Source organism: Amblyraja radiata, chromosome 3, assembly GCF_010909765.2.
Source record: "Amblyraja radiata isolate CabotCenter1 chromosome 3, sAmbRad1.1.pri, whole genome shotgun sequence".
Classification (NCBI taxonomy): domain Eukaryota; kingdom Metazoa; phylum Chordata; class Chondrichthyes; order Rajiformes; family Rajidae; genus Amblyraja; species Amblyraja radiata.
This window is the reverse complement of record NC_045958.1, coordinates 107854773-107882578: the sequence shown is the minus strand read 5'-3', so window position 1 is coordinate 107882578 and position 27806 is coordinate 107854773. Positions and strand designations below refer to the sequence as shown.

At 45.1% G+C, this 27806-nt stretch overlaps 1 protein-coding gene across 5 annotated transcripts in view; it reads right to left on the bottom strand.

Annotated features, from left to right (window-relative positions):
• The window catches only part of primpol (primase and DNA directed polymerase), a 47483-nt gene that overhangs the window by 9115 nt on the left and 10562 nt on the right, over positions 1-27806 (bottom strand). For 2 of the 5 annotated variants that reach the window (XM_033018541.1, XM_033018540.1), the window contains exons 3-10: positions 25163-25266; positions 20228-20366; positions 14902-15049; positions 9800-10099; positions 6670-6832; positions 2104-2201; positions 344-430; positions 43-151 (exon numbers count right to left, since the gene is read on the bottom strand). In XM_033018541.1, the coding sequence (XP_032874432.1) occupies positions 43-151; positions 344-430; positions 2104-2201; positions 6670-6832; positions 9800-10099; positions 14902-15049; positions 20228-20366; positions 25163-25266 (1148 nt within the window). The remainder of the gene's footprint in view (positions 1-42; positions 152-343; positions 431-2103; positions 2202-6669; positions 6833-9799; positions 10100-14901; positions 15050-20227; positions 20367-25162; positions 25267-27806) is intronic. The other 3 variants (XM_033018542.1, XM_033018543.1, XM_033018544.1) reach the window with 3 other exon arrangements.

Here is a 27806-nt window from a genome sequence, read left to right as displayed (position 1 = left end):
GGCACATCTAGATAGATGAACAGTGCCATGGCTGGAACTCACATGATGTTGTTGCTTCTATGCGCTCTCCCAATGTTCTCGCACCAGTGGTTGTTGCTGATGTCGTAAACCATCAGCTCTTCGGAGGAGAAGTAATTCCATCGGCGCAAGGCTGAGGAGAGATAGATCAGCCATGATTGAATGGCGGAGTAGACTTGATGGGCCAAATGGCCCAATTCTACTCCTAGAACGTATGACCTAATGACATGGAACACATTTCAAGCACAGTGTGTGACAAAACCATTCCGTATATCCGATTTGCGGCAAGCTTCTAAAGCGACGTCTGACGCGATAAAGAACTTACCACCTTGTACGCCTCCCTTGTTGATTTGACCAATGATGAAATTGTCGATCTCTAGATACGGTGAACAATGGTAACCACCCATTGTCTCTAGAAAATAGAATAGTTTAATTCGTAATTTTCGAAGCCCCATGTTTAATATACACGTCCAACAGTGAACTTTTAGTAGCTCACTTCTAAATGATTAACACTGACATTTAGCGTGTAAACATCCATGCTTAAAACACTGAGTTAATGCCTTAAGCAAGTCTGAAGAAGGTCCTGACCCAAAACGTCACCCATTCTGTTTGTCCAGAGATGCTGCCTGACCCTTGTGTTACTCCAGCACGTCGTGTCGATCCTGAAAGCCCTGCCCCACAGTACGAGTTCATTCCAAGAGCTCTCCCTGATTTGAACTCGGAGATTTACGGTAATGGCCACTCGTCGGTACTCGGGGCTCTCGAGTACTCGAGAGCCCCGAGAGGGAAGTACTCGAGTCTTCCCGTGCTTACCTTCCATTAGCGAGTCTTCCCATGTACCTGCCGTTAGCGTTACGAGCCGCTAAGAGACGTCCCTGAGCTCCGACGTACCCGCTACGTTCATTCTCCGTGCTTACCATGAGTTTGTTTGTTTTTTAAACTCGGGAGAGCTCTTGGAATGAATCAAGTCTCACACTGTGGGACAGGGCTATTAGTATAAACCAGCATCTGCAGTTCTTTGTTTCTATATATAAGTTATATCTAAAATTGGGCCTGCCAAGAACATTTTCAATTTTCAGATTGAGTAGATAGGTCTTACTAGTTTAGTTTAGCCATGGAGAAAGGCCCTTTTTAGCCCACCATCAATTGCCCGTTCACACTAGTTCTATATTATCCAACTTTCGCTGCACCCACTCCCTACACACTAGGGTACAATATACAGAGGCCAATCAACCTACAAACCTGTACGTCTTTGGGATGTGGGAGGAAACTGGAGCACTTGGTGGAAACCCACTGAATTCTTGAGCAAAACTCAAAATGCTGGAATAACTCAGCAGGTCAGGCAGCATCCGTGGAGGGAATGGGCAGATGATGTTTTGGATCGGGACCGTTTAGACTTTTGACTTTAGAGATACAGCGCAGAAACAGCGCACCGTGTCCCTGCCTACCAGCGATCACCCAGTACTAACGTTATCCTACACATTAAGGAGAATTTACAATTTTATCAAAGCCAATTGACCTACAAGCCCGTACGTCTTTGGAATGTGGTAGAAATCCAGAGCACCCGGAGAAAACCCATGTGGTCACGAGGAGAACGTACAAACTCCATACAGACAGCATTCGTATTCAGGGTGGAACCCGGGACTCTAGCGTTGCAAGGCAGCAACTCTACCGCTGCGCCACCGTGCCGCCTCCTTCCCCAGACTCTGTTTGAGTTACTCCAGCACTTTGTGTTACAGCAGCTAAATATGGGCAATATCACGGACTGGTAGAAATAACACAAAAGGAGGAGGACTGGCTTAACTTTGTGCCTTCCACCACAGTGAAGAATACTGTGGTGGATGTTTGTGTAAAATCTTATTGTGTGTTCTTTTTAAGTGTATCGCTGCTGGCAAATTTATTTGACCGCACCTTCGGGTGCATGTGACGAATAAAATTGATTTTGACTTTTGAATTTTATGCTTACAATTATAAGTGACAGGTAACAGAATCACCTTTAAGAAAAACCATGCGGAGGCAGATTAATGCTCCTCTTTGACAATCTAACCTAACAATGCACAAACAGATTATTAGAAATGGGTGTACCTGATACAGAATGATTTGAGTTCTCTGGATCGAGACGTTCCCTGGGTTTCCTCATATCTGGGCTATCACAGGTCAGAATGGTCAAGCCATCAGAAAATCTGTAACATGACAGTACATTGATCATGCAAACAGTTTGTAACCTGTACATTTAATTTTGGTTTCAGTGTCTTAGAGACATAGAGAACAGAAAAAGGCCCCTTCGTCCCAACTAGTCCATGTCGACTATGATGCCCCATCAAGCTAGGTCCATATCCCTCGAAGCCTTTCCTATCCATATACCTGTCCAAATGTCTTTGAAATTTTGCATTAGTACCTGCCTCAGCTACCTCCTATGGCAGCTCGTTCCATATACCCACCACCCTTTGTGTAAAAACGTTGCGCCATAGGTTCTAACATATAAATCTATACCCTTTCACTTTACACCTATGGTTCTTGATTTCTCTATGCTGGGTAAAAGACTGTACATTCACCCTATCTATTCCCCTCACGACTTTATATAACTTTATAAGACACCCCTCATTCTTCTGTGCTCCAAGGAATAAAGCCCTAATGTCCTAGCCTGCCCATGCACCCTAACGTTTCCTCTCATGATTTTATATGCCTCTATAAAATCACCCCTCAGCCTCCTGCACACCCTAGCTTGTCCAATCTCTCATGACTCAGGCCCTCAAGTCCTGGCAACATCCTCATAAATCGTCTCTGCCCTCTTTCCAGCTTAATAGAAACATAGAAAATAGGTGCAGGAGGAGGCCATTTGGCCCTTCGAGCCATTCATAGTGATCATCCACAATCAGTGGGGTGGGAGATTGCAACCGTTTCGCCAAATGCAATCAACCCGGCGTGCACAATCAAATAAGATCAAATAGAACAAGTTGTCCAACAACTTTAGGCTGTGCCCGCCATACGCAAGAAGAAGAAGATCCACAATCAGTAACCCATGCCTGCCTTCTCCCCATACCCCTTGATTCCGCTAGCACCTAGAGCTCTATCTAACTCTCTTTTAAATTCATCCCATGAATTAGCCTCTATGAGAATTCCACAAGTTCACAACTCTCTGGGTGAAAACTTTTTTTCTCATCTCAGTTTTAAATGACCTCCCCTTTATTCTTAGACTGTGGCCCCTGGCTCTGGACTCGCCCATCATTGGGAACGTTTTCCTGCATCTTGCTTGTCCAGGCCTTTTATAATTTTATACACTTCTATAAGAATCCCTCTCATCCTTCTAAATTCCAGTGAATACAAGCCCAGTCTTTCCAATCTATCCTCATATGACAATCCCGCCATCCCGCCATCCCGGGGATTAACCTCGTGAACCTACGCTGCACTGCCTCAATAGCAAGGATGTCCTTCTTCAAATTAGGAGACCAAAACTGCACACAATACTCCAGATGTGGTACAACTGCAGAAGGACCTCTTTACTCCTATACTCAAATCTTCTCGTTATAAAGGTCAACATGCTGATTAAATATCTAATCTTCTTCTTCTTCTTCTTCTTCTTCTTAATGATTAAGTATTTGAACTTCTTCCTGATAGTTTCCGTCTGGCACGCACTAAACAATGAATTTATACAAGAACATTTAAATTGTTACCACTGTTTCAGCCATTTATATCACCACATCAGATTATTAAATACTATCCATTGCACTCTTTGAATATTGTTTTTCCCTCCATTATTGCATAAAATAACATAACTATAGGAAGAAATGAATGCAGAGTATGAATGGTAGATTTTTATCAACATTTTTTCAAACATAAAAATAGGCAAGGTCCTAACAGATCACAAAATGTATTGATTATTAGGACTGGATGTTACAATCCCTAAGGTTTTTCACAACAATTGACATTTGGTATTCTTGGGGGTGACCACAAGGTGATTTTGCTACCAATCAGACACATCTTCAGTTGTGTACCTCAACGTCACTGGGTGTTTCGGCCTTTTATCACAAGACACCCTCAGTCGAGGCAGGCCCACCGCAGGGTGATCAGCCCTGGGTGTGTGTCTTATGGTTAGCCTCTAGATGGTCACGTGGCAGCCCAGACAGCATCTTTTCTCTTCAGCCACAGCCAGTGACTGCTCCATTCGGCGGCATTGGCAAGTTCTTTTATTGCCCTCCGACTCCTACTTCCCTCAGGAGCCTTGCAGTGGAACTGGCTACAAAGCCCCTGCACCCCACCTCCACTGGACAAACCCTTACACTCCAACCTCTCTCCTCTGCCTCTGCTGCATGGTTTGGATATCGAAGCCTTTTTCTTTCATTAGCCTCGTCCACAGCCTCCTCCCAGGGGACCGTCAGCTCAATGATGAAAACACGTCGACAGGAGTTGGACCAGAGAACAAGGTCTGGTCGCAGGTTGGTAACTGCAATTTCAACTGGGAACGAAAGCCTCGGGCCTAGGTCAACACGCATTTCCCAGTCCCTGGCTGCGTTCAGTGGGCATGAGTTGAGAGGCGAGGGGTTAGTCCTCCGTTTCTCTCCTTCCCGGATGAAGGATGGTATTTGCGGGAATGTTACTGGGCATTGATAGGCATGGCGTTGGTGGGAACTCTCTTCCACTCGAGTTCAGTGGGCAAACACCTCAGCACCTGGTTGTGTCGCCAGGTGTATCTGCCTTGTGTTAGGCTGGTCTTACAACCGACCAGGATGTGCTTGAGGTTTGTTGGAACTGCACACAGGGGGCAGGCTGGATCCTCTCCCAGCCAAAGATTTAGGTTTGTGGTAGAGGGAAGGACGTCATATGTGGCTCTGATAATGAAGCTCAACTTATTTGACTCCATGGTCCACAGCTCTCTCCATGTGATCTTCCTCCTCTCAACGCCATCCCACCTCATCTAGCGGCCTTGTTTGGCTTTGGCACACCTGGCTGCTTCTTCCTGGTGGCGCACATCCTCCACCACCAGGTGCTGACGTTCAGCTGGAGTAGCCTTTTGCCAGGTAGGTTTCATTGCTCCCAGGCCAAAGCCCCCTCGGCCTTGCTGGACATGGCCCACTATGTCCCGGTGTCGGAAGGCGGATTTTGCGTCCAGTACCACTTTTCCCTCTTGGCAGTTTGTATCTGGTGCCAGATGACGTTTGCATGTTCCAGACATCCTGAGAAACCACGCACCCCTGCTTTCTGCACTGACGTGTCAATGAAGTTGTTGCTCTGCAAAAATGCTGAGAGTCTTTGGGCCACAACACCAAAGAAGATCTTTCCTTCCACGTTCAGAAGGCTGATCTGGCGGAATTGGCTAATGGTTGAGGAGTTCTTTTCTTTGGGAATTAAGATCCCTCCTGCCCTTCGCCATAAAATAGGCAAGGTCCTAACAGATCACAAAATGTAGAAGATAACTATTTTTCTTAATTAAAAGTTATCTTGTGATCTCTTAAAACCTTGCCTATGTTTGTGTTCGAAAAAATATTTTTAAATAAATTAATCCAAAAGTAAGATTAGTAAGTGGTTACTGAAAACTTAGATGAGAAACCAGGACAAAAAGTCTGAAGCTGGATATAGACACAGGAGTAACTCAGTGGTCAAGCAGCATCTCTAGTGAGAAGAAATAGGTGACGCTTCAAATCGAGACCCTTCTTCAGACTGAGAGGCAGGGGAACGGAAAGAAGAGATATAGACGATACATGTAACAAATGGATGAAAGATATGCACAAAGCAATGATGAGCCAGAAAAGGTGGAGCCCACAATGGTTCATTGTTGGCTGTGGGGAAGGGGATAACGAGTAATACAGACAGCGAAACTCAACAGTTCGAGAGTTAAACTAATACGACAACTCAGAGGGCGGGGGGGGGGGGGGGGGGGGGGGGGGGGGGGGGGGGGTAGGGTGTGGAGAGAGAGGGGATGCAGGGGTTACTTGAAGTTAGAGAAGTCAATGTTCATACCGCTGGGGTGTAAGCTGCCCATATGAGATGCTGTTCAATTTGCGTTTGGAGTCTTATTACTTTGCAATATTTTCACTAAAATTCTACAAATGATAAAGTTCCTTCACGGTACTGTGTAATGTATAAAATTATAGTAAAATGCAGAATTTGTAATTAAGTACAAGTTTATGGAATTCTAAAGCTCTTTACATGCAATTGGCCAAGTCAATAGATATTTTTTAAGGCGGAGATTGATAGATTCTTGATTAGTACGGGTGTCAGTGGTTATGGGGCAGAAGGCAGGAGAATGGGGTTGAGAGGGAGAGATAGATCAACCACGATTGAATAGACTCGATGGGCCAAATGGCACAATTCTGCTTCTACAACATGAATTATTTTAAGCTGCTAAACAGGTAAATAAATACAGCAGAAATCATGCACTCATCCAACAACTAAATGCAATGTCAAACTATTTTTGTCATAGTTAAGAGAAAAAGACTAGCCAGCATTTTGAGAGTAACCCTTATCCATTTCAAGTTAAATTGCTAATGTCTAACTGAATATTTAAAAAAAATACTCACAACCAGACTCAAAGCACAGAAAGAATTCAAACATCGATATGTTTAAGTCCAAAGGTAACTTAAGAGTGTGTAAACAGTTCCCTTACCACTCTCCCATCTTCCATAACAGTATTGAAATGTATAGGTGCTTTACCTAACGTTACTGACCAGAGAGCTCAGGAATAACAGCTCGTCTGCAGAAACATTATCTTGAGGCTTGGGTGTAAACTGATTGTCTTCAGCAATTTGAAAAGAGGTGTTCTTCCCCAGTTTCGATGATCCGTAGAGTCGAAAGTTTCTGTTCTTTGTGTACACGCCTTTAAAAAAACATGTTTAGTTTAGTGAAACAGCATGGAAGCAGGCCCATCGGCCCACTGAGTCTGTACCGACCAGCGATCCCCGCGCAATAGACAATAGGTGCAGGAGTAGGCCATTCAGCCCTTCGAGCCAGCACCACCATTCAATGTGATCATGGCTGATCATCCCCAATCAGTGCCCCGTTCCTGCCTTCTCCCCACATCCCCTGACTCTGCTATTTTTAAGAGCCCTATCTAGCTCTCTCTTGAAAGCATCCAGAGAACCTGCCTCCACCGCCCTCTGAGGCAGAGAATTCCACAGACTTACGCACGCACAGACACGCACTTACACTATCCTACACACATTAGGGACAATTTACAATGAGACCCCGCCAATTAACCTACAAACCTGAACATCTTTGGAGTGTGGGAGGAAACAAGAGATCCCGGAGAAAACCCACGCGGGTCACGGGGAGAACGTACAAACTTTGTACAGGCAGCACCAGTAGTCAGGATTGAACCCAGATCTCTGGTGCTGGAAGGCAGCAACTCTACCACTGCGTCACTGTGCTGCCTTAAGACACACTTAAATGCAGGGTATTTTTTAAATGAATATTATAACTATAATTAGCTAAAACAAGGGAAGCTAAGCAGCAGATCAGTCTTTTCTGGCAGTAAGTTTACAGATTATGAGCCTAGACGACAACCCTTTCTTTCAATGTCAGCAAGACAAAGGAGAGAGTGATCGACTTCCGGAGGTGAAGCGGTCCACATACCCCAGTCTGCATTGACTGTGCAGAAGTAGACATTGTTGAATACGTCTAATTCCGAGGATTCCGTATCACCAACAACTTCTCCTGGACCACCCATATTGAAGCAACGACCAAGAAAGCACACCAACGCTTAGAAGGCTTAGGAAGTTCGGCATGTCCCAACAACTCTCACCAACTTCTACAGATGCACCATAGAAAGCATTCTATCAGGATGCATCAAAGCTTGGTTTTGGGAACAGCTCCATCCAAGACCGCAAGAAATTGCAGCGAATTGTGGACGCAGCCCAGACCATCACACAAACCAACCTCCCTTCCATTGACTCCATTTATACCTCACGCTGTAGACCATTAACTTTTTTATTTCTCACATCTCAACAGGCCACTAAACAAGATAATATCCATATTTCTCATCCAATGTTCACACTTCCCCATTTTTCACCAGCAATCGGTGGAGATAATGAGATTCAGGAAGCGGCCAAACTTTCGTTCCGTAAAACTCACTGAGGTCTGAAGAAGGGACTCGACCCAAAACATCACCCATTCGTTACTCCAGCATTTTGTGTCTATCTTCACTAAGGTCTGACTTCAGCTGAGTTGTGCAGCTGGTAGAGCTGCTACATTACATGCGCCGGAGACCTGTGTTCCAATAGACAATAGACAATAGGTGCAGGAGTAGGCCATTCGGCCCTTCGAGCCAGCACCGCCAATCTATGTGAACGGGGCACTGAATGGGGATGATCAGCCATGATCACATTGAATGGCGGTGCTGGCTCGAAGGGCCGAATGGCCTACTCCTGCACCTATTGTCTATAATGATAATGTAGCCAGGATCAGATATATTACAGATTTCATACAAACAAAGAACTGCAGAAGCTGGTTAATATACAAAATAAATTTGGAAGAGGGAAATCCAATACATGTCCTTTAACAGATGTTATGTTTCTGAAATATACAGTTTTCTGAATTTTCTCAATTTGTTAAAATTAGATTGTACTTGGCGTTCTGTAGGTTTTTCTGTCATACTAGTACCAGAAAAGACTGTAATCTGCTGCCTTGCTCTCTTTTTCTCTTTAATTATAGTTTATAAATATACATTAAAGTTTGAAGAATTCAAAACAAATTTTTTTCGCTGAACATAGATAGGGTATCGATGGCATAGTTTAGTTTAGAGATACAGTGTGGAAACAGGCCCTTCAGCCCATCAAGTTCAAGATCCCCGTACTAGCACTGTACTACACACTGGGGACAATTTACAACTTTTAATGAACCCAAATGAACCGACAAACCCGCACGCATTTGGAGTGCGGGAGAAAGCCGGAGCACCTGGGGAATATCCATGCAGTCATTGGGAGAACATACAATCTCTGTGCAGGCAGCACGTGCAGTCAGGATTGAACCCGGGTCTCTGGTGCTGCAAGGCAGCAACTCTACCTCTGCACCACTGTGCCGCCCCAGATAGGGTAGACATTCAGAAGCTTTTTTCCCCGGATATGGTGGTGGGTAAGGCTGATATGGTAGCGCCATTTAAGAGACTTAACGTAAAAGTAAACAAAAGTTTTGGATTGACGTGTGGATTTGCAGGGAATGGTGGGATATGGATTAGGAGGTGAAGGCAGACAAGAATTAGTCTTTGCATGATGTTCGGTACAAATATTGTGGGCCGAATTGCCCGTTCTTGTGCTGCAAAGCCCGCGGCTGCCAACAGCCTGAAGCCGCGGTCTGCAGCGCTCCAGCTGGCGCGGCGTCTGCAGCCCGGGATCCCTCGTGGGGGATCCGGGAGAAGAAGAAGCCACCACCGCCGGCCCACGGCCAACTTCTACCGAGGACCCGGCGTGGACTTACCATCACCCCAGAAAATTGGAGGAGGACTGGTCAAATTTTGTGCCTTCCACCACAGTGATGAATGCTATGGTGGATGTTTGTGTGAAATTTTTATTGCATTTTTATTGTGTATTGTGTGTTCTTTATCATTGTACCGCTGCTGACAAATTCATTTCACTTGCACTTGATGTGCAATGTGACGAATAAAACCATATTGTATTGTATTGTATTGTACTGTTCCATGTTCTTCTTGCAACACAACCTCCCTCTAATGTCAACACAGATATGGCAAACAGCAGCTGACAAACTGACTAAGCAATACAGTCCTCAGGCACAGACAAGTTGACTCATTTCTTATCTGCATATATGGGTTGGGGAAAAAAACCACACTTACCAAGATCCACAAAGACTTGATCAGCTCCATATTTATCTTTAACCATAAACAAGGAAAAATCTGGATCCGAAATCCGCTCCTCTGATTTTTCCCAAGACGCACACTTAATCTTTTTTGAGGAAAGATTCCTGTTAACTTCCTTGCCCAGCGGTTTCCTCTTTTCTGGAGTGACTGGAACACATCTTGTGTTGGTTGGCGGCAGTGCACCTCCATCACCTCCTGCATTTTCTTGGTCTATTCTCCCACGTCCTTTTTCTAATATTTCAATCACTGGTTGCATTATTGTTCTTATAAAGTTTCCTTAAATTAAAAAAAACAATATAAACAATGAATTCTTGTGTGGCAAGACGTTGGAATCGTTTGTTAGGTCCAAGAATTTAAGCTTTATTTCTCAAAATGACTTTTGGAAATATGGGTGGCACAGTAGCGCAGCTGATAGAGCTGCAGCCTCAAAGCAGCAGAGACCTGGGTTCGGTTGGGTTCTGTCTACGTGGAATTTGCATGTTCTCCCCGTGACCACGTGGGTTTTCCCTGGGCGCTCCGGTTTCCTGCCACACTCCAAAGATGTGCAGGTTTGTAGGTTATTGTCCTTCTTGTAGGTCAATTGCCCCTAGTGTGTAGGGAGTGGACGTGAACGTGGGATGGTGATCTATGGTCAGCATGGACTCAGTGGGCCAAAGGGCCTGTTTCCATGTTGTATCTCTAAATTAAACTAAATAGTTTTGAGTGGCCAAATCTCTTCTACATGTTGATGCCCATTACCATCTGGAAGAATCTCTGAAATGTACAGTTGAAAAGTCCACGTTTTAGTCAGAGTTGTCAGGCACAGAAACAAGCCCTTCGGCCCAACTTGTCCATGCCGACCAAGATGCCCCATCTCAGCTAGTCCCATTTGCCCAGATTTGGTCCATATCCTCTAACATTTCTTATCCATGTGCCTGTCCAAGTGTCGTTTAAATGCTGCTACAGTTCATTCCTTCATAAGGACACAATACAGTCAGAAACAGATTGCCTAGATCCGAGGTTTAGAGCCCCACGCAAATGTGTGCAGACTACACCTGAAATCCCAGCAGCTAACTGTTGGGGCGGCACGGTGGCACAGCAGTAGAGTTGCTGCCTTACAGCGCCAGAGACCCGGGTTCAATCCCGACTACGGGTGCTGTCTGTATGGAGTTTGAAATGTTTGGCCCGTGACCTGCGTGGGTTTTCTCCGGGTGCTCCGGTTTCCTCCCACAATCCAAAGATGTACAGGTTTGACCGGCAAAATCTGTAAATTGTCCCTAGGGTGCGTACGATAGTGTTGATCTACGGGGCGATCGCTGGTCGGCACGGACTTGGTGAGCCGGAGCCTGTTTCCACACTGTATATCTAAACTAAACTAAACTAAACTAAACTAAGCATTGGTAAGCTTCCTACTGCTCGCCCCGTTGGAACCACACACTCATTAGGACCCTGAAGACATTACCTGCAGTTCGGTGGGCAGGGGATCGGGCTCAGTTGACCTATATACGCTTTCAGAGTCCATTACCAAGACAAAATATGCTCAAACTTTTCCACTTTCTATCTCATCTGATGAGTTGAGTTTAGTTTAGTTTAGATGCAACTTGGAAATAGGCCCTTCTGCCCACCAGGTCCATGTTGACCATCGATCACCATTCCCACTAATTCTGTTATCCCACTTTCTCACCCACTCCCTCCACACTAGGAGCAATTTACTGAGGCCAACCAAGCTACAAGCTCAAACGTCTTTGGGATGTGGGAGGAAACCTCACTGTATCTTCCTCACAATCGATATTGCTGCCCATCTTGGTATCATCTTCAGACTTGGATATATTCAACTTAATTCCCTCATTAACACAAATCGTTGGAGCACATCAGCCGGTCAGGCAGGATTTCTGGAGAAAAGGAATAGTTGACGTTTCGGGTCGGAACCCTTCCTCTCCGGTCCAGAACCTTCCGAAGGGTTCTGAAGTCTGAAGAAGGGTTTCCACCGGAAACGTCACCTATTCCTGTCCTCCAGAGAAGCTGCCTGACCAGTTGAGTTACTCCAGCATTTTGTGTCTCCCTTCGGTGTAAACCAGCATTTGCAGTTCCTTCCTACTCCCTCATTCATATTACTGATATAAGACTGTGAAGGGCTGGGTCAAAAATCCTCTGGTACCACATCCACTAGTGCATTCTTACTTATCAAAATACTAAATTTGACAACCTGACCTAGCATTGTTAAATGTTGAAAACATTTTGTAGATTGACTACTGAAATCACAACAAGCATTTCTATGGAGCTGCGAAAAATACATTAAATAATCTTTTCCATTTATAATAGAGACACAAGGTCGCAGGGCTCTCGCTTAACATTTTTTCCCTGTCCCCAGCCGGGCAACCTTGGCAGCTTTTTAGGTTGCCAAATGACAGTTTAGGTGGTCATTTTAGACGGCTTGCATGACGCGTGCGATAATGTGCTCGGACGAAGTGCGTAGTTACCTGTCGGAATTATGCTCAATGAAGCATTCACATATTATTTCTGCTTCAAATAAAGTCACAAACTAAACATATTCACCAATCAAGACATGATATATACCATAATGACATGCAGCAAAATTATAATACAGTATCTCAACTCTTTTTACACGTTGCAATGAATGCAATTTCTATTATTTCTTTCCACTTCCAAACAAAAATGTGGTTAGATTATTCAGCGTATGATCAACTTGTGTCAATAAATCCTGGACCATGATAACATATATGCTTAACCATGCACACTACAGATTGATGCAAGCATGTTTTCTGTGAAGGACCGAAAATTATCATGACATGGCCATAGCATGGGTCATTATTGCTATAGGTACAGAAACACTCTCGCTTCCCACATAATTTATCCACAACAAAATATACAGGTTGCAAGGAATTTTCTAATGGCATTTTATGATAATAGCTGTTAAAACTGACTATACCCATCTGACAGGTTAAACATTACACTAACAAGAGATGGCCAAAGTACATAAATGCAGCAAATGTTTTTTTGGTAATATATTTAAATGTGTCAAAACGCCACATTACCGGACATTCAGATTAGATGTATGTGTTGTGAACAGCAATGAAGATACCCAGTTTGTAAGCAACAAATTAAAAAACAATTGTTGATAAACGCTTTTTCCATCATTCCCACTTCAGAATTAATGTTAAAACTTCAACTGAAATATCTCTTGACCAAATTTGTGATGTATATGACTGACTATAGAAGTAAAACCTGGATAAATCCAACATATAGTTGTGAATGTTGCTCATTAAATAACTACAGTACTGATACTCCATATTAACATAGAAACATAGAAATTAGGTGCAGGAGTAGGCCATTCGGCCCTTCGAGCCTGCACCGCCATTCAATATGATCATGGCTGATCATCCAACTCAGTATCCCGTACCTACCTTCTCTCCATACCCTCTGATCCCCTTAGCCACAAGGGCCACATCTAACTCCCTCTTAAATATAGCCAATGAACTGGCCTCGACTACCCTCTGTGGCAGGGAGTTCCAGAGATTCACCACTCTCTGTGTGAAAAAAGTTCTTCTCATCTCGGTTTTAAAGGATTTCCCCCTTATCCTTAAGCTGTGACCCCTTGTCCTGGACTTCCCCAACATCGGGAGCAATCTTCCTGCATCTAGCCTGCCCAACCCCTTAAGAATTTTGTAAGTTTCTATAAGATCCCCTCTCAATCTCCTAAATTCTAGAGAGTATAAACCAAGTCTATCCAGTCTTTCTTCATAAGACAGTCCTGACATCCCAGGAATCAGTCTGGTGAACCTTCTCTGCACTCCCTCTATGGCAATAATGTCCTTCCTCAGATTTGGAGACCAAAACTGTACGCAATACTCCAGGTGTGGTCTCACCAAGACCCTGTACAACTGCAGTAGAACCTCCCTGCTCCTATACTCAAATCCTTTTGCTATGAAAGCTAACATACCATTCGCTTTCTTCACTGCCTGCTGCACCTGCATGCCCACTTTCAATGACTGGTGTACCATGACACCCAGGTCTCGCTGCATCTCCCCTTTTCCTAGTCGGCCACCATTTAGATAATATTAAGAGCATTGATTTGCCGTTATTAATGAATTATGTAATAACGTGTCAACGGTAGCAGTGACAATCGAACACTGCGGTTTTAATGTTTCACGTGTTCACAATTTAATTAATTGGGGTGGGGGGGGGGGGTGTGAATCAGTGCAGGATAGATAGATGGCGGTGGGGGAGGGTTGAGAAGGCAATCGGTGCGGAATGGATGGATTGAATCAGGGGAATTAGTCCGTGTTGGTTGGAGTAGGTAAAATTGTGAGGGGAGAGCGCGGGGGATGATAGTGGGGTTGAATGAGGGGATCTGTACAGGATGGATGGGGGGAGCAGTGCAGGATGGATGGGAAGGGGGGTCAGTACAGGATGAATTGGGGGACCAGTGTAGGATTGATGGGGAATGGCAGGAGAATCAATGCGAGGTGGATAGGGAGATCAGTGCAGGATGAATAGATGGGGGGGAGGGGAGGGCTGCTGCTGCTGCTGTGCAGGGCCCGTCAATCGCTCCGCCCCTCCGTCACGCCACACTTAGCATCTTTCCCACGCATTACAGCCGTCACCGACATAAAACGTCACGTTCCTTTTCTCCAGAGATGCTGCCTGACCCGCGGAGCTACTCCAGTTTTTTGTGTCTATCTTCGGTATAAACCAGTATCTGCAGTGCCAAGCCGGGCAAAATGCCTTGGCGTTTAGGTTGCCCGGTGGCACTTTGGGTGGTCAGTGGCACCCGGGCAACCGCTAATTTCGAGCCCTGAAGGAGTCCAAAGTGCAGAGGAACTCGGCATATTCAGTCAGCATGTGTGGAAGGAATGGGTCCCCACCCGAAATGTGGCCTGTCCATTTCGTCCACAGATGCTGCCTGACCTGCTAAGCACCCCAGCACTTTGTGTTTTTCGTTCATATGTCGGACACACACTGGCAGACGTAGCCATGATATCACCATCTATGCCCAAAAATCAATAGGGCAGTTTTGATTTGGTGATAATGTTAAACCTTATCAACGATTGTTAAGAACAATAAGATCAAAGACTTACCAACGTGTATATTGTTCCTGAAGGCCACGTTAGGAAGGTGAAATACTAGATGGCGACTGAATTTTTCATGAGTACTGGAGTCCAAGTTCAAAACATGCCTCACTGAACACTGTACGCGGTACAATTCTCCCAATTTTTGACAAACATACTGAATGAAAGGATAGAGCATTACATTAAAAATATTTTGAATGGAAAATTGTAGAATATTATGCAAGATTCTATGCTCTCACAATTCTGCATATTGCTAAATTGTACATATCTGCCCCCGACTCTCAGTCTGAAGAAGGGACTCGACCCGGAACGTCACCTATTCCTTTTCTCCAGAGATGCTGCATGGGAGGAAAGCGGAGCACCCAGAGGAAATCCATGTGGTCGCAGGGAGAACGTGCAAATTCCCCAGAGACTGATTGCGGTCAGGATGGCAGGATACCAGCAGCACAACTCAGCTGAAGTCAGACCTCAGTGAAGACAGACACAAAATGACGGAGTAACCCAGCAGGTCAGGCAGCATCTCTGGAGAGAAGGAATGGGTGACGTTTTGGGTCGAGACCCTTCTTCAGACCTCAGTGAGTTTTGCAGAATGAAAGTTTGGCCGCTTCCTGAATCTCATTATCTCCACCGATTGTTGTTGAAAAATGGGGAAGTGTGAATATTGGATGAGAAATATGGATATTCTCATTGTTTAGTGGCCTGTTGAGATGTGAGAAATAATGAAATTAATAATCAACAGCGTGAGGTATAACTGGAGTCAATGGATGGGAGGTTGGTTTGTGTGATGGTCTGGGCTGCATCCACAATTCACTGCAATTAAATGCGGTCTTAGGTGGAGCTGTTCCCAAACCATCTGTGCTGCATCCTGATAAATACTTTCTATGATGCATCTGTTGGTGATTTTGACTCCTCGGAATTAGAAGTTTTCAACCATCCCTATTTCTATACAGTTAATGCAAACTGGGGTATGTGTACCGCTTTGCTTCCTGAAGTCGATCACTATCTCCTTTGTCTTGCTGACATTGAGAGAAAGATAGTCATCTCGGCTCACTAACCTTCTGTAATATTACTGCCAGAAAAGACTGTAATCTGCTGCTTAGCTCCACTTGTTTTAGCAAATTATAGTTATAATATTCAGTTTAAAAATACCCTGCATTTAAGTGTGTCTTAAGGCAGCACAGTGACGCAGCGGTAGAGTTGCTGCCTTCCAGCACCAGAGATCTGGGTTCAATCCTGACTACTGGTGCTGCCTGTCAAGATTTTGTATGTTCTTCCTGTGACCTCGTGGGTTTTTTCCGGATGCTCCGGTTTCCTCCACATCCCAAAGATGTACAGGTTCATAGGTTAATTGGCCTCTGTAAAATTGCCCCTAGTGTGTAAGGAGTAGATGAAAAAGTGGGATAATATAGACCTGGTGTGAACAGGTGATCGATGGTCGGCGCGGACTCAGTGGGCCAAAGGGCCTGTTTCCATGCTGTATCATTAAACTAAACTAAAATATGTCTGTATGTGAATTGCTTTGTTTTTTGTAGTAATTGCGATAGGGCTTGTTATAGAGCGGCACGGTGGCGCAGCAGTAGAGTTGCTGCCTTACAGCGCCAGAGACCCGGGTTCCATCCTGACTACGGGTGCTGTCTGTACGGAGTTTGTATGTTCTCCCCGTGAGCTTTCTCCAGGATCTCTGGTTTCCTCCCACACTCCAAAGATGTTCGGGTTTGTAGGTTAATTGTGAATTGTCCCTAATGTGTGTGGGATAGTGTAAACTGCACATAGACAGCACACAAGGTCAGGATTGAACCTGTATCTCGGGCGCTGTGAGGCAGCAACTTTTCCAACTGTGCCACAGTTATGGTCGTACCATGACAGGAAGGGCATAGAAACTTTGGAGAGGGTGCAGGTGGTGGTTTTCAGAATGCTGCCCGGATTAAAGAGTGTTTGCTACAAAACTTGAACTAACTTAGATTGCTTTCCCTGGAACACCAGGCTGAGGGGAGACCTGGCAGAAGTATACAAAATTATGAGAGGCATAGATAGGGTTGACCGTCAGAACTTTTTTCCCCAGGGTGGAAATGCCAAATACTAGAGGACATAACTTTAAGGTGATAGGGGCAAAGTTTAAAGGAGATGTATGGAGCGGCTTTTTTTGCACGGATGGTGGTGGGTGCCTGGAACACGGCGGTGGAGGCAGATATGACAGTGGTGTGAAAGAGGCTCTTAGATAGGCATGTGGGTATGCAGGGAGTTAAGGAATATGGATCAAGAGCGGAGATAAGATCAGTTTATTGTGGCCTCCTGTTCGGTACGATCATTGTGGGCCGGAGGGCATGTTCCTGTGCTGTATTGTTCAATGTTCCATCATGTCTTCTCCCTACCATACACTTCCTTTTAAGAGACTGACCATAATCAGCAATAGCGGGCTTCAAGTGGCAGTAGTCATTCATGTTCATAAGTGATAGGAGCAGAATTAGGCCATTCGGCCCATCAAGTCTACTCCACCATTCAATCATGGCTGATCTAACTTTCCCTCTCAACCCCATTCTTCTCCCCATAACCCCTGAGGATCTATCATCCTCTGCCTTAAAAATATTCATTGACGGCCTCCAGAGCCTTCTGTGACAATGAATTCCACAGATTCACTACCCTCTGACTAAAGAAATTCCTCCTCATCTTCTTCCTAGAGGAACGTCCTTTAATTCTGAAGGTGTAACCTCTGGTCCTAGACACCCCTACTAGTGGAAACATCCTCTCCACATACACATGTGTGCAGTTTTGGTCTGCAAATTTGAGGAAGGACATTCTTGCTATTGTGGGAGTGCAACGTAGGTTCACAAGGTTAATTCCCGCGATGGCAGGACTGTCATATGCTGAGAGAATGGAGCGGCTGGGCTTGTATACTCTGGAGTTTAGACGGATGAGAGGGGATCTTATTGAAACATATGAGATTATTAAGGGTTTGGACACGCTAGAGGCAGGAAACATGTTCCCGATGTTGGGGGAGTCCAGAACCAGGGCCCACAGTTTAAGAATAAGGGTTAAGCCATTTAGAATGGAGACAAGGAAACACTTTTTCACACAGTTGTGAGTCTGTGGAATTCTCTGCCTCAGAGGGTGGTGGAGGCCGGTTCTCTGGATGCTTTCAAGAGAGAGCTAGATAGGGCTCTTAAAGATAGCAGAGTCAGGGGATATGGGGAGAAGGCAGGAACGGGGTACTGATTGTGGATGATCAGCCATGATCACATTGAATGGCGGTGCTAGCTTGAAGTGCCGAATGGCCTACTCCTGCACCTATTGTCACTATCCATGCCATCCATCATCATTCATCAACCAATGCTGTTGCATTGTGACCCTCAAACGGTATGGACTGTCATGAAAATCCTGATAATGGACAAGTAGCTTGAACATGTTACCTGTAGCCAACATCAGGGTAAATGGGCAAGGCTTGACCATGTCAGTCCTATCAGCGCTTCTTTTCAAGTGCTATGCAATATTACTCCCACTATGTTTTGGTTGGGATTACAGTCCCACAGAAACCACGAGTAGATCATTAACTTATTTGTTTCTCACATCTCGACCGGCCACTAAACGATGAGAAAAATCTATAATTCTCGCCCAATGTTCACACTTCCCCATTCTTCACCAGTGATCGGTGGAGATAATTAGAATCAGGAAGCGGCCAAACTTTCATTCCGCAAAACCCACTGAGTTCTGAGGAAAGTGTCTCGACCCAAAACATCGCCCATTCCTTTTCTCCGGAGATGCTGCCTGTCCCCCTGAGTTACTCCAGCATTTTGTGTCTATCTTCACTGAGATCTGACTTCCCTCATTCACAGCGACCAATCTAAAGGGCGGCAGCGTCGTACAGCTGATAGAGTTGCTGCCTCTCGGCGCCGGAGACCCGGGTTCCATCCTGACCGCGGGTGCTGTCTGTGTGGAGTTTGCACATTCTCTCTGTGACCATATTGGTTTTCTCCGGGAGTGCTCGTGTTTCCTCCCACATCCCAAAGACGTGTGGTTTGCAGGTTAATAGGCCACTGTAAATTGCCCCTAATGTGTAGGGAATGTATGAGAAGGTGCAGAACTATTGTGAACAAGTGATCGATGGTCGGCGTGGACTCGGTGGGCCGAAGGACCGGTTTGCATGCTGCATCTTTCTAAACGAATCCAGCATTAGAATTGGAACTTTCCTAGCTCTGATATTAAACTAAAAACTCAATTTCCGCAAATACCCAGTTTTAAGTAGTTTTCTATTATAGAAGCGATTTTTTCACTTCACCCATTATGTTTCCCACAAATTGCTGGAGTAAACACAAAATTCTGAAACAGGAACAAGAGTGGAAGAGTCAACAACATGGAACAGACTGCCAAACATCTCAGCAAAGACCCCAGAAACATCTAAGAAACAGAAAGATGCCAAAATAGGGGGAAATTAAGGCTGTTTCCGGGACAGGTAAATGGTCACGCTCTTTACACTTTACTTCAGACTTTAGAAATACAGCACTGAAACTGGCCCCTTAGCGCACCGAGTCCGCATGACCAGTGATCACCCCGTACACACGCGCTATCCCACACACTAAGGACAAATTATTATTTTTTTTTAATGAAAGTTAATTGATTTACAAACCTGCACACTCGCAGAAAACCTACGCGGTCACAGGAAGACTGACGGCACCCGTGGTTAGGATTGAACCCGGGTCTCTGGCGAGGTAAGGCAGCAAATCTACTGTTGCGCCACCCTTGAAAGTCTCATCAAGCTATACAAGGGACAACAGAGTCTTTGGGTTGTAGTGGTGGGTAGAGGAATAATGGACTGGTGGGTTTCAAGTGCAAATTCGCAACACAATGCCAGTTAAATATCTGAAGGATATGTTTCTACTGGACAGTGCAGTGAAGTAACAACGACAATTTTTCTGCATTGTAGACATTGCAAAGCTTTGTTTATAATGTAGTTAAATTGATCTAAAATAAATTGAGCATTTCCCCTTTGTTCGGTGCAGTGGTAGAGTTGCTGCCTTTCAGCCCCATCTTGTTCCATCCTGACTACAGGGTGCTGTCTGTACATAGTTTCTACATTCCCCCTTGACCACGTGGGGTTTCTCCAGGTGCTGCGGTTTCATTCCACACTCCAAAGACGTACAGGTTTGGCATAATTGTAAATTGCCCCTGGTGTGTAGGATAGTGTTAGTGTGCAGGAATCACTGATCAGTATGGACTCGGTGGGCCGAACGGCCTGTTTCCGCGCAGTTTCTCTAAAAAAAATGTAAGTTGGTCTAAAATAAATTGAGCATTTCACAAAAGAAAATCAAGATTAAACTAAAAGTGGATATAATATCAGCACCTGGATTAATGTTGCTACCATCTGTTTCCCGTCCCGTTCTGGATTTGTTTGTTTAACGAATTCCAAGTCAAAATACAAATGGCACACAGCCCCTTCTGGAATCACTTCATAGCAGTGCATCAATGACTTCCGATAATTTCTGAAAGACAACCAAGGAATATTGGAAGCAAACTATTAAATGCATAACCGGCGTGGGGATCGACAGAAATTTCCCCTGCATCTCCAAATTTCAGAGTGTGGTCATCGAGTCATACAGCATGGAAAAAGGTCCAATTTGCCCATGCTGACCAAGATGCCCCATCCACACAGGTCCCAATTGCCGCGTACTTTACCTTGCACGAATCGTTATTCCCTTATCATGTATCATCACAATGAATTTTGTCTTCTGGCCAAGGGATATGGGGAGAAGGCAGGAACTGGTTGTGGATGGTCAGTCATGATCACATTGAATGGCGGTGCTGGCTCGAAGGGCCGAATGTCCTACTCCTGCACCTATTGTCTATTGTTCTTGATTCCCCCTCTCTGGGCAAAACTAATTGGGAAACGAGACCCATAGTAGAATGTATGGATTATAGCTATATCTAGAGTTCAGTACAAACATTAGATTACCCAGTGACTCGGAATCTGCACGACTGAGGAAGAACTAAGGGAAGGTACGTGAACTTTATTTCGCCTTCCATCACAGTGAGGAATGTGGAGGAGTCACTGTGGTGGATGTTCATGTTAAAATGTGTTTTGAGTGATCTGTTGCTTTTAATTGTATGACTGACCTGGCCAATGAAATTCCTCATATGTTGCAAAACATACTTGGCGAATAAAGTGTGATTCTGATTCTGATTCTTACTGATTCCCCCTCGGGGGGGAAGGGGGAAACTACCTTTCAGGGTCCCTACCTGGTCGGAGAGGCAGCTTTTCTCTGGGCTGCAGCTTCGACCCGTCCTCGCGGCCGACCAGCGGGTCTGGAGCGGCGTTTCCTGTCGGGGACCGCCCAGAACCACGGCTTTCGGCGGCGGCACAGCGCTGGAGCCTTGCCTGGGTCGCCGCGCTGGAGCTCCGGTGAGCTGAGACCGCCGGGAACAACATCGCGGAGCTGCGGGTCTGTGGAGCGGCCAGCTGCGGCGCTGACTTTACATCGGGAGCCCGGGATCTCCCGCTGAGATCGCCAGTGGTGGAGCTCCAACCGGCGCGGCCTTGTCGGCTTCGGAAGCCGCGGCCTCCAGTGCGGAAACGGCCGTTCCAGGGTTCCCAGGCCGCTGGGAGGACTCTCCCGACGCCGGAGCAACATCACCCGGCAAGAACGGCCAGGAACATCGGGCCTCCGTGAAGGCAACTGTGGAGGCCTCAATGGGCCCGACTATGGGTGAACTGGGGTTGGGGACTGGACTTTGTGCCTTCCCTCATGGTGGGAGCCATTGTGGGGGGATGTTCTATGTGTTTAAGACTCTCATTGGTGTTATGTCTGTATTCTTTTTTTGTGTGCTGCAAAATGGCAAAAAGCATTTCACTTCACTACACCTAGGTGTATGTGAATGTGACTAATAAAATACCTTTGATACCTTTGATTCATAAGTTCTAGGAGCAGAATTAAACCAGTATGCCCATCAAGTCTACTCACCATTCAATCATGGATGATCTATCTTTCCCTCTCAACCCCACTCTCCTGCCCTTCCCATTAACCTCTGACATCTTTACTAGTCAAGAATTTGTCAATCTCCAACTTAAAAATATCCATTAACTTAGCCTCCACAGCCTTCTGTGACAATGAATTCCACAGATTCACCACCCTTGGACCAAATTCCTTCTCATCTCCTTTCATAAGGTAGGTCCTTTTATGCCTCTGGTCCTAGACTCTCCTACTGATGGTCAGAGTATGGGCAGAGTATCGAGAATATGGGTCGGGCATGCAGACGGAGCTGCGACTATAGATTATGTGTGCAACCAGAGCCTGGGTTAGGAATTTCAGGGCGATACCAGAAACTGCAGATGCTGGCAGCTTGCGTTGAAAGCAAAGTGCTGGAGTAACTCAGTGGGTAAGGCAGCATCTCTGGAGGACATGGGTAGGTGGCATTACAGGTCGGGACCCCTCTTCAGACTGATTGGAGTGGTGGGCGGTGGGGGAGAAAGCTGGAAAGGAGAGGTGGAGGCAGGAACTCCAGGGGTCAGGGACATGGGTAGGTTGGTGACCAGAGTTAGCATCTGCAAGTTGAAACTTGCAAGCCAATACTAACTGTGTTCTATTTCCTGCTGCCCTTAAATACCAGGTTCATTGGAAAATTGTTACATTACTGTGCAACATGTTAAAAGAGAAATAGAAGTATATTGGGTATTAACATCAGCAACAGCCAATGGTCCAAAATTCCATCAGAGCAGGGCCAGCAAAGTCCCAAGGATGGTGGCTTATCAGATTATTGGGCGGCACAGTGGCGTAGCTGGTAGAGCCACTGCCTCACAGTGCCGGGGTCCCGGGTTCGATCCTGACCTCAGGGTACTGTCTGTGTGCAGTTTACATGTTCTCTCTGTGACTTTTGACTTTACTTTTGAGATACAGTGTGGAAGCAGGCACTTCGGCCCACCGTGTCCGCACCGGCCAGCAATCACCTCGTACACAAGCACTATCCTACACGCTAGGGACAATTTACAGAAGCCAATAAACCTGCATACGTGTACGTCTTTGGAGTGTGGGAGGAGACTGGAGCATTCGGATAAAACTCACACCATCAGATGAATGTACAATCAGTGCCCGTAGTAAGGATCAAACCCGGGTCTCTGTCGTTGTAAGGCAGCAACTCTATCGCTGCGCCACTGTGCCACCCTATGGCAGGGTTTCCTTCGGATGTCCTGCTTTTCTCCCACGTCTCAAAGACGTGCGGATTGTAGGTTAATTGAACTCTGCAAATTGGCCCTTGTATGTAGGAAGTGGAAGAGAAAGTGGGATAACATAGAACTAGTCTGAATGGGTGCTCAAATGTCGGCATGGACTCGGTGCGCCAATGTGCCTGATCCCATGCTGTCTCTTTCAATCAGTTTAACTGTACATGCTAACCATCAATAGCCTTTGTAACGTTTCCACATAACTATTGTCTCCCTTTTTGTTCACTGCAAACAGAAATGATTCCATACAAGGAGAATAATCAAAAGCATCCTACTTTTAATTCAGTCATTGAATTTCTTACTCAGTTATTCTACATTTTTAAAAAGTATGTATAAATATTTCAACATGGTAGCGAACATGATCAAAGACATTACTTATTCAGTTATTCACTATCTCCTTTCTCCGATAGTTGATTGCTATTCAATTACACAAAACTGCTCGTTATTCTGGATTTCAACACCTTACGTTCAGTTCAGTTCAGTTTACTGTCACGTGTACAGGTGCAGTGAAAGGTTTTGTTGCGTGCTAACCAGCCAGCGAAAAGACAACACATGATTATAATCAATCCATTCTCAGTGTGCAAATACCTGATAAGTGAATAGCGTTTAGTGCAAGGTAAAGCCAGTATTCAGTTTATGTCATTTTAACTGAGTACTTACATACACAGATGAAACGAAAACATTGTTTCTCAATCAGTTCCCGTCAGTGCAGTTAATAAAAACAGAATAAATACATATAGCTTTAAAAATTAAAATTACCATATCTAAAATAGGCCTAATAATTGAAATAAAAACAGACCTTCAGACCGAACAGTGGCTTTGCTTTGACAGGTGCCTAGCTGTCAAAGTATGGGCGAGGTTAGATGCGTTGGTGTATGATATATGGGGAGGGGACACAGTCAGTAGCTTTATCCACTAATTCCAATACTTTTTCACAGCTAACATGGATAAATTAGGAGAATTCCTATAATGCACAAGGAATTATTTTATGACACACAATCTAAGAAGTCAAACAAGGGGTGGCTCACTGCTGGACCTGCTGTCAGGGGAAGAAAGAACTATAATGTAAATAAAACATAGATAACATCTAGGCCAAGGGTTCCCAACCTGGGGGTAAATTTGTTGATTCTGGATTTGTACATATTTTTTCTCATTGACTGACTGTGTTTGGTCCTAGTACACCGGTATCTGTTCATCATTAGTTGTTCTTAAACAATTGAAATAACATTGTTATGCGCTATTAAAATTGCCTGGGGTAAACGGGATGAAAAAGGTTGGGAACCCCTGATCAGGGCAGCGGTGATCATAAAATAATGAGCAACAATCAAGAAGTTCAAAGTCCAAGGAAATAGATGACATGACTGTCATGTATGCTGTCCTGTACCTTGGTGACAATTATACACCTAAACCAAAATATGGGGTCAAGCATTTAAATCAGAGGTCAGTAGAAATTTGATCAAAACACAGAGTATTGGAGTAACTCAATGGGTCAGCCAGCATCGGTGGTGGGAATAGACAGGCAATGTTACGGGTTGGGACCCTTCTTGGGACTGGTTGTAGTACTGGGGGAGAAAGCTGGAAGAGAGGTGGAGACGGGACAAAGCTTGGCAAGCGATAGGTGGATACAGGTGAAGGAAGAATTGATTGGCAAACGGGTGGTAAATTCATAATTGATAAGTGATAAGAGCAGAATTAGGCCATTCGGCCCATCAAATCCACTCCGCCATGTCTACCACCCTCTGACTAAAGAAATTCCTCCTCATCTCCTTCCTAAAGGAGCATCCTTTAATTCTGAGCCTATGACCTCTGGTCTGAGACTCTCCCACTAATGGAAACATCCTCTCTGCACTCTATCCAGGCCTTTCACTATTCAGTAAATTTCAATGAGGTTCCCCCTCATCCTTCCAATCTCCAGGGAGTACAGGCCCAGTGCTGTCAAATTCTCTGCCCCTGAATGTGAGCCACTTAATAAAATTGCACAATCAATATCTAGCTTCACATGTTGATGAAACACTTCCCGAAACAACCCCTGGCAGGTCTTTTTGACACGATATGGTCACTCACCTATAATAAAACCACAGCTCGGTGTACGTTGTAACAAGGAAAATTCGCTGTCCCAGTCGAGCCTCCTTTTTATTTTCATTCTCCAAAGCAAACACATGGACATCCTTTAATGAAATATATTTAAAAATGCAAAGATTATCATTCCATCACTCCTTTCTCCTTCAGTTTGTGATATTTCATACAGGCTGAAAGCTTGGTTATGTTTTGGCTGAAGTTATAGAAGGGAGGAAAAGATCATGAGATGAATAGATCGGGCAAATGCTCAGAGTAGCGGAATCGAGAACCAAAGGACATAGGTTTAAGGTGAGTGGGAGAAAGAATTAATAGGAACCCGAGGGGCAACTTCTTTTACACAAAAGGGTGGTGGGTGTATAGACCGAGCTGTCGGAGGAGGTAGTTGAGGCAGGGACTATCGCAACGTTTAAGAAACATTTAGACTGGTACATGAATAGTTTCCAGTTTTGTTTATTGTCACGTGCACAGAGGTACAGTGAAAAGCTTTTTGCTGTGTGCTGTCCAGTCAGCGGAAAGACAATACATGATTATAATCTATCCATTTACAGTGCATAGATACATGATAAAGGAATAACGTTTAATGCGGGATAAAAGCAGCAAAGTCCGATCAAGGATAGTCCGAGAGTCATCAAAAAGATAGTAGTTCAGCACTGCTCTCTAGTTGTGGTAGGATGATTCAGTTGCCTGATAACAGCTGAGAAGAAGCTGTCCCTGAATCTGGAGGTGTGCGTTTTCACACTTCAACACTGTTTACCTGATGGGAGAGGGGAGAAGAGGGAGTGGCCAGGGTGCGACTCGTCCTTGATTATGCTGCTGGCCTTGTCGAGCATCTTTTTTATTTCATTCTCCAAAGCAAGCACATGGACATCCTTTAATTAAATATATTTAAAAATGCAGCGTGAGGTATAAATGGAGTCAATGGAAGGGAGGTACACGAAAATGCTGGAGAAACTCAGCGGGTGCAGCAGCATCTATGGAGCGAAGGAAATAGGTAACATTTCGGGCCGAAACCCTTCTTCAGACTGATTATAATCGTGAGTTTCTCCAGCATTTTCGTGTACCTTCGATTTTCCAGCATCTGCAGTTCCTTCTTGAACTCAATGGAAGGGAGGTTGGTTTGTGTGATAGCCTGGGCTGTGTCCACAATTCACTGCAATTTCTTGCAATCTTGGATGGAGCTGTTCCCAAACCAAGCTGTGCTGCATCCCGATAAAATGCTTTCTATGGTGCATCTGTAGAAGTTGGTGAGAGTTGTCGGGGATAGGATAGGATAGGATTAGAGAGATATGGGCCAAACACAGGCAGGCAGGACGAGTGTGGATGGAGCACGTTGAACGGTGTGGTCAAGTTGGGCCGAAGGGCGTGTTTTCACACTGTATGATTATACAAATTATCTTTTGGAATATATGACCTGGTTATGATGGAGCATGAAAACAGGCCCTTCAGCACCAAAAGATTTTCACTGTACCTGGGTACACATGACAATAAACTATACTCAAACCCAAACTCTAGATCTATGTTCTATGTTTGGGGCGGCACGGTGGCACAGCGGTGGAGTTGCTGCCTTACAGCACCAGAGACCCGGGTTTGATCCTGACTACGGGTGCTGTCTGTATGGAGTTTGCACGTTCTCCCCACTTGTACGTTTCCCCAGATGCTCCGGTTTCCTCCCACACTCCCAAAGCTACAAGCTAGTAGGTTAATTGGCTTCAGTAAAGATTGTAAAATCTCCCTAGTGTATAGGACAGTGCTAGTGTACAGGGATCGCTAGTTGGTGTGGACTAGTGGACCTGTTTCCGCACTGTATCTCTAAACTAAGCTATGTTATCCCACTTTCTCATCCACTCCCTACACACTGCGGGCAATCTTACAGAAGCCAATTAACCTACAAACCTGCATGTCTTCGGGATGTGGGAGGAAACTGAAATTCTATTATATAACACTGCTTTTTTCCACATTGTGCATTTGAAAATTGACTTCATTTTAAATGAGACAAAGAAGTTTTCCAGGTTGTTTCACATCAGTGTTGAAATGCAAAACAGAATGAGTCATCCTTGTGCCACTGCTGTGATTTCCGTGTCTGTCATGCATGGGGTGATGTCATCCCCTTTTAATGCTCCTGTTGCTGCATTTGAACACCTGCTTTCATCATCTGATGTACAAGGACACTCACGTTTTGTTTACCCATACCTATCCCAATCTGTTACCATTCTGAAAATAATGTCTCCACCTTCACCCTCCCCCCTCCTACCTGGCTCCCCCTTTTTCTTTCCTTTGTCTGCTTACACTTGCCTCTGTCTCCTATCACAAGCCACCACTCCCCCTCCCCTCTTCCTTATACAATAGACAAGAAACCGCCAATGCTGGAATCTTTCGTGAAACACAAAGTGCTGGAGTAACTCAGGGGCACGGTGGCGCAGCAGTAGAGTCGCTGCCTTACATCGCCGGGTTCAATACTGACGATGGGTGCTGTCTGTACTAGTTTGTACATTCTCCCTGTGGCCATGTGGGTTTTCTCCAGATGCTCCGGTTTCCTCCCACATTCCAACGGTGTACAAGTTTGTAGGTTAATTGGCTTGATAAAGCTGTAAATTGTCCCTAGTGTGTGTAAGATAGTGATAATGTACGG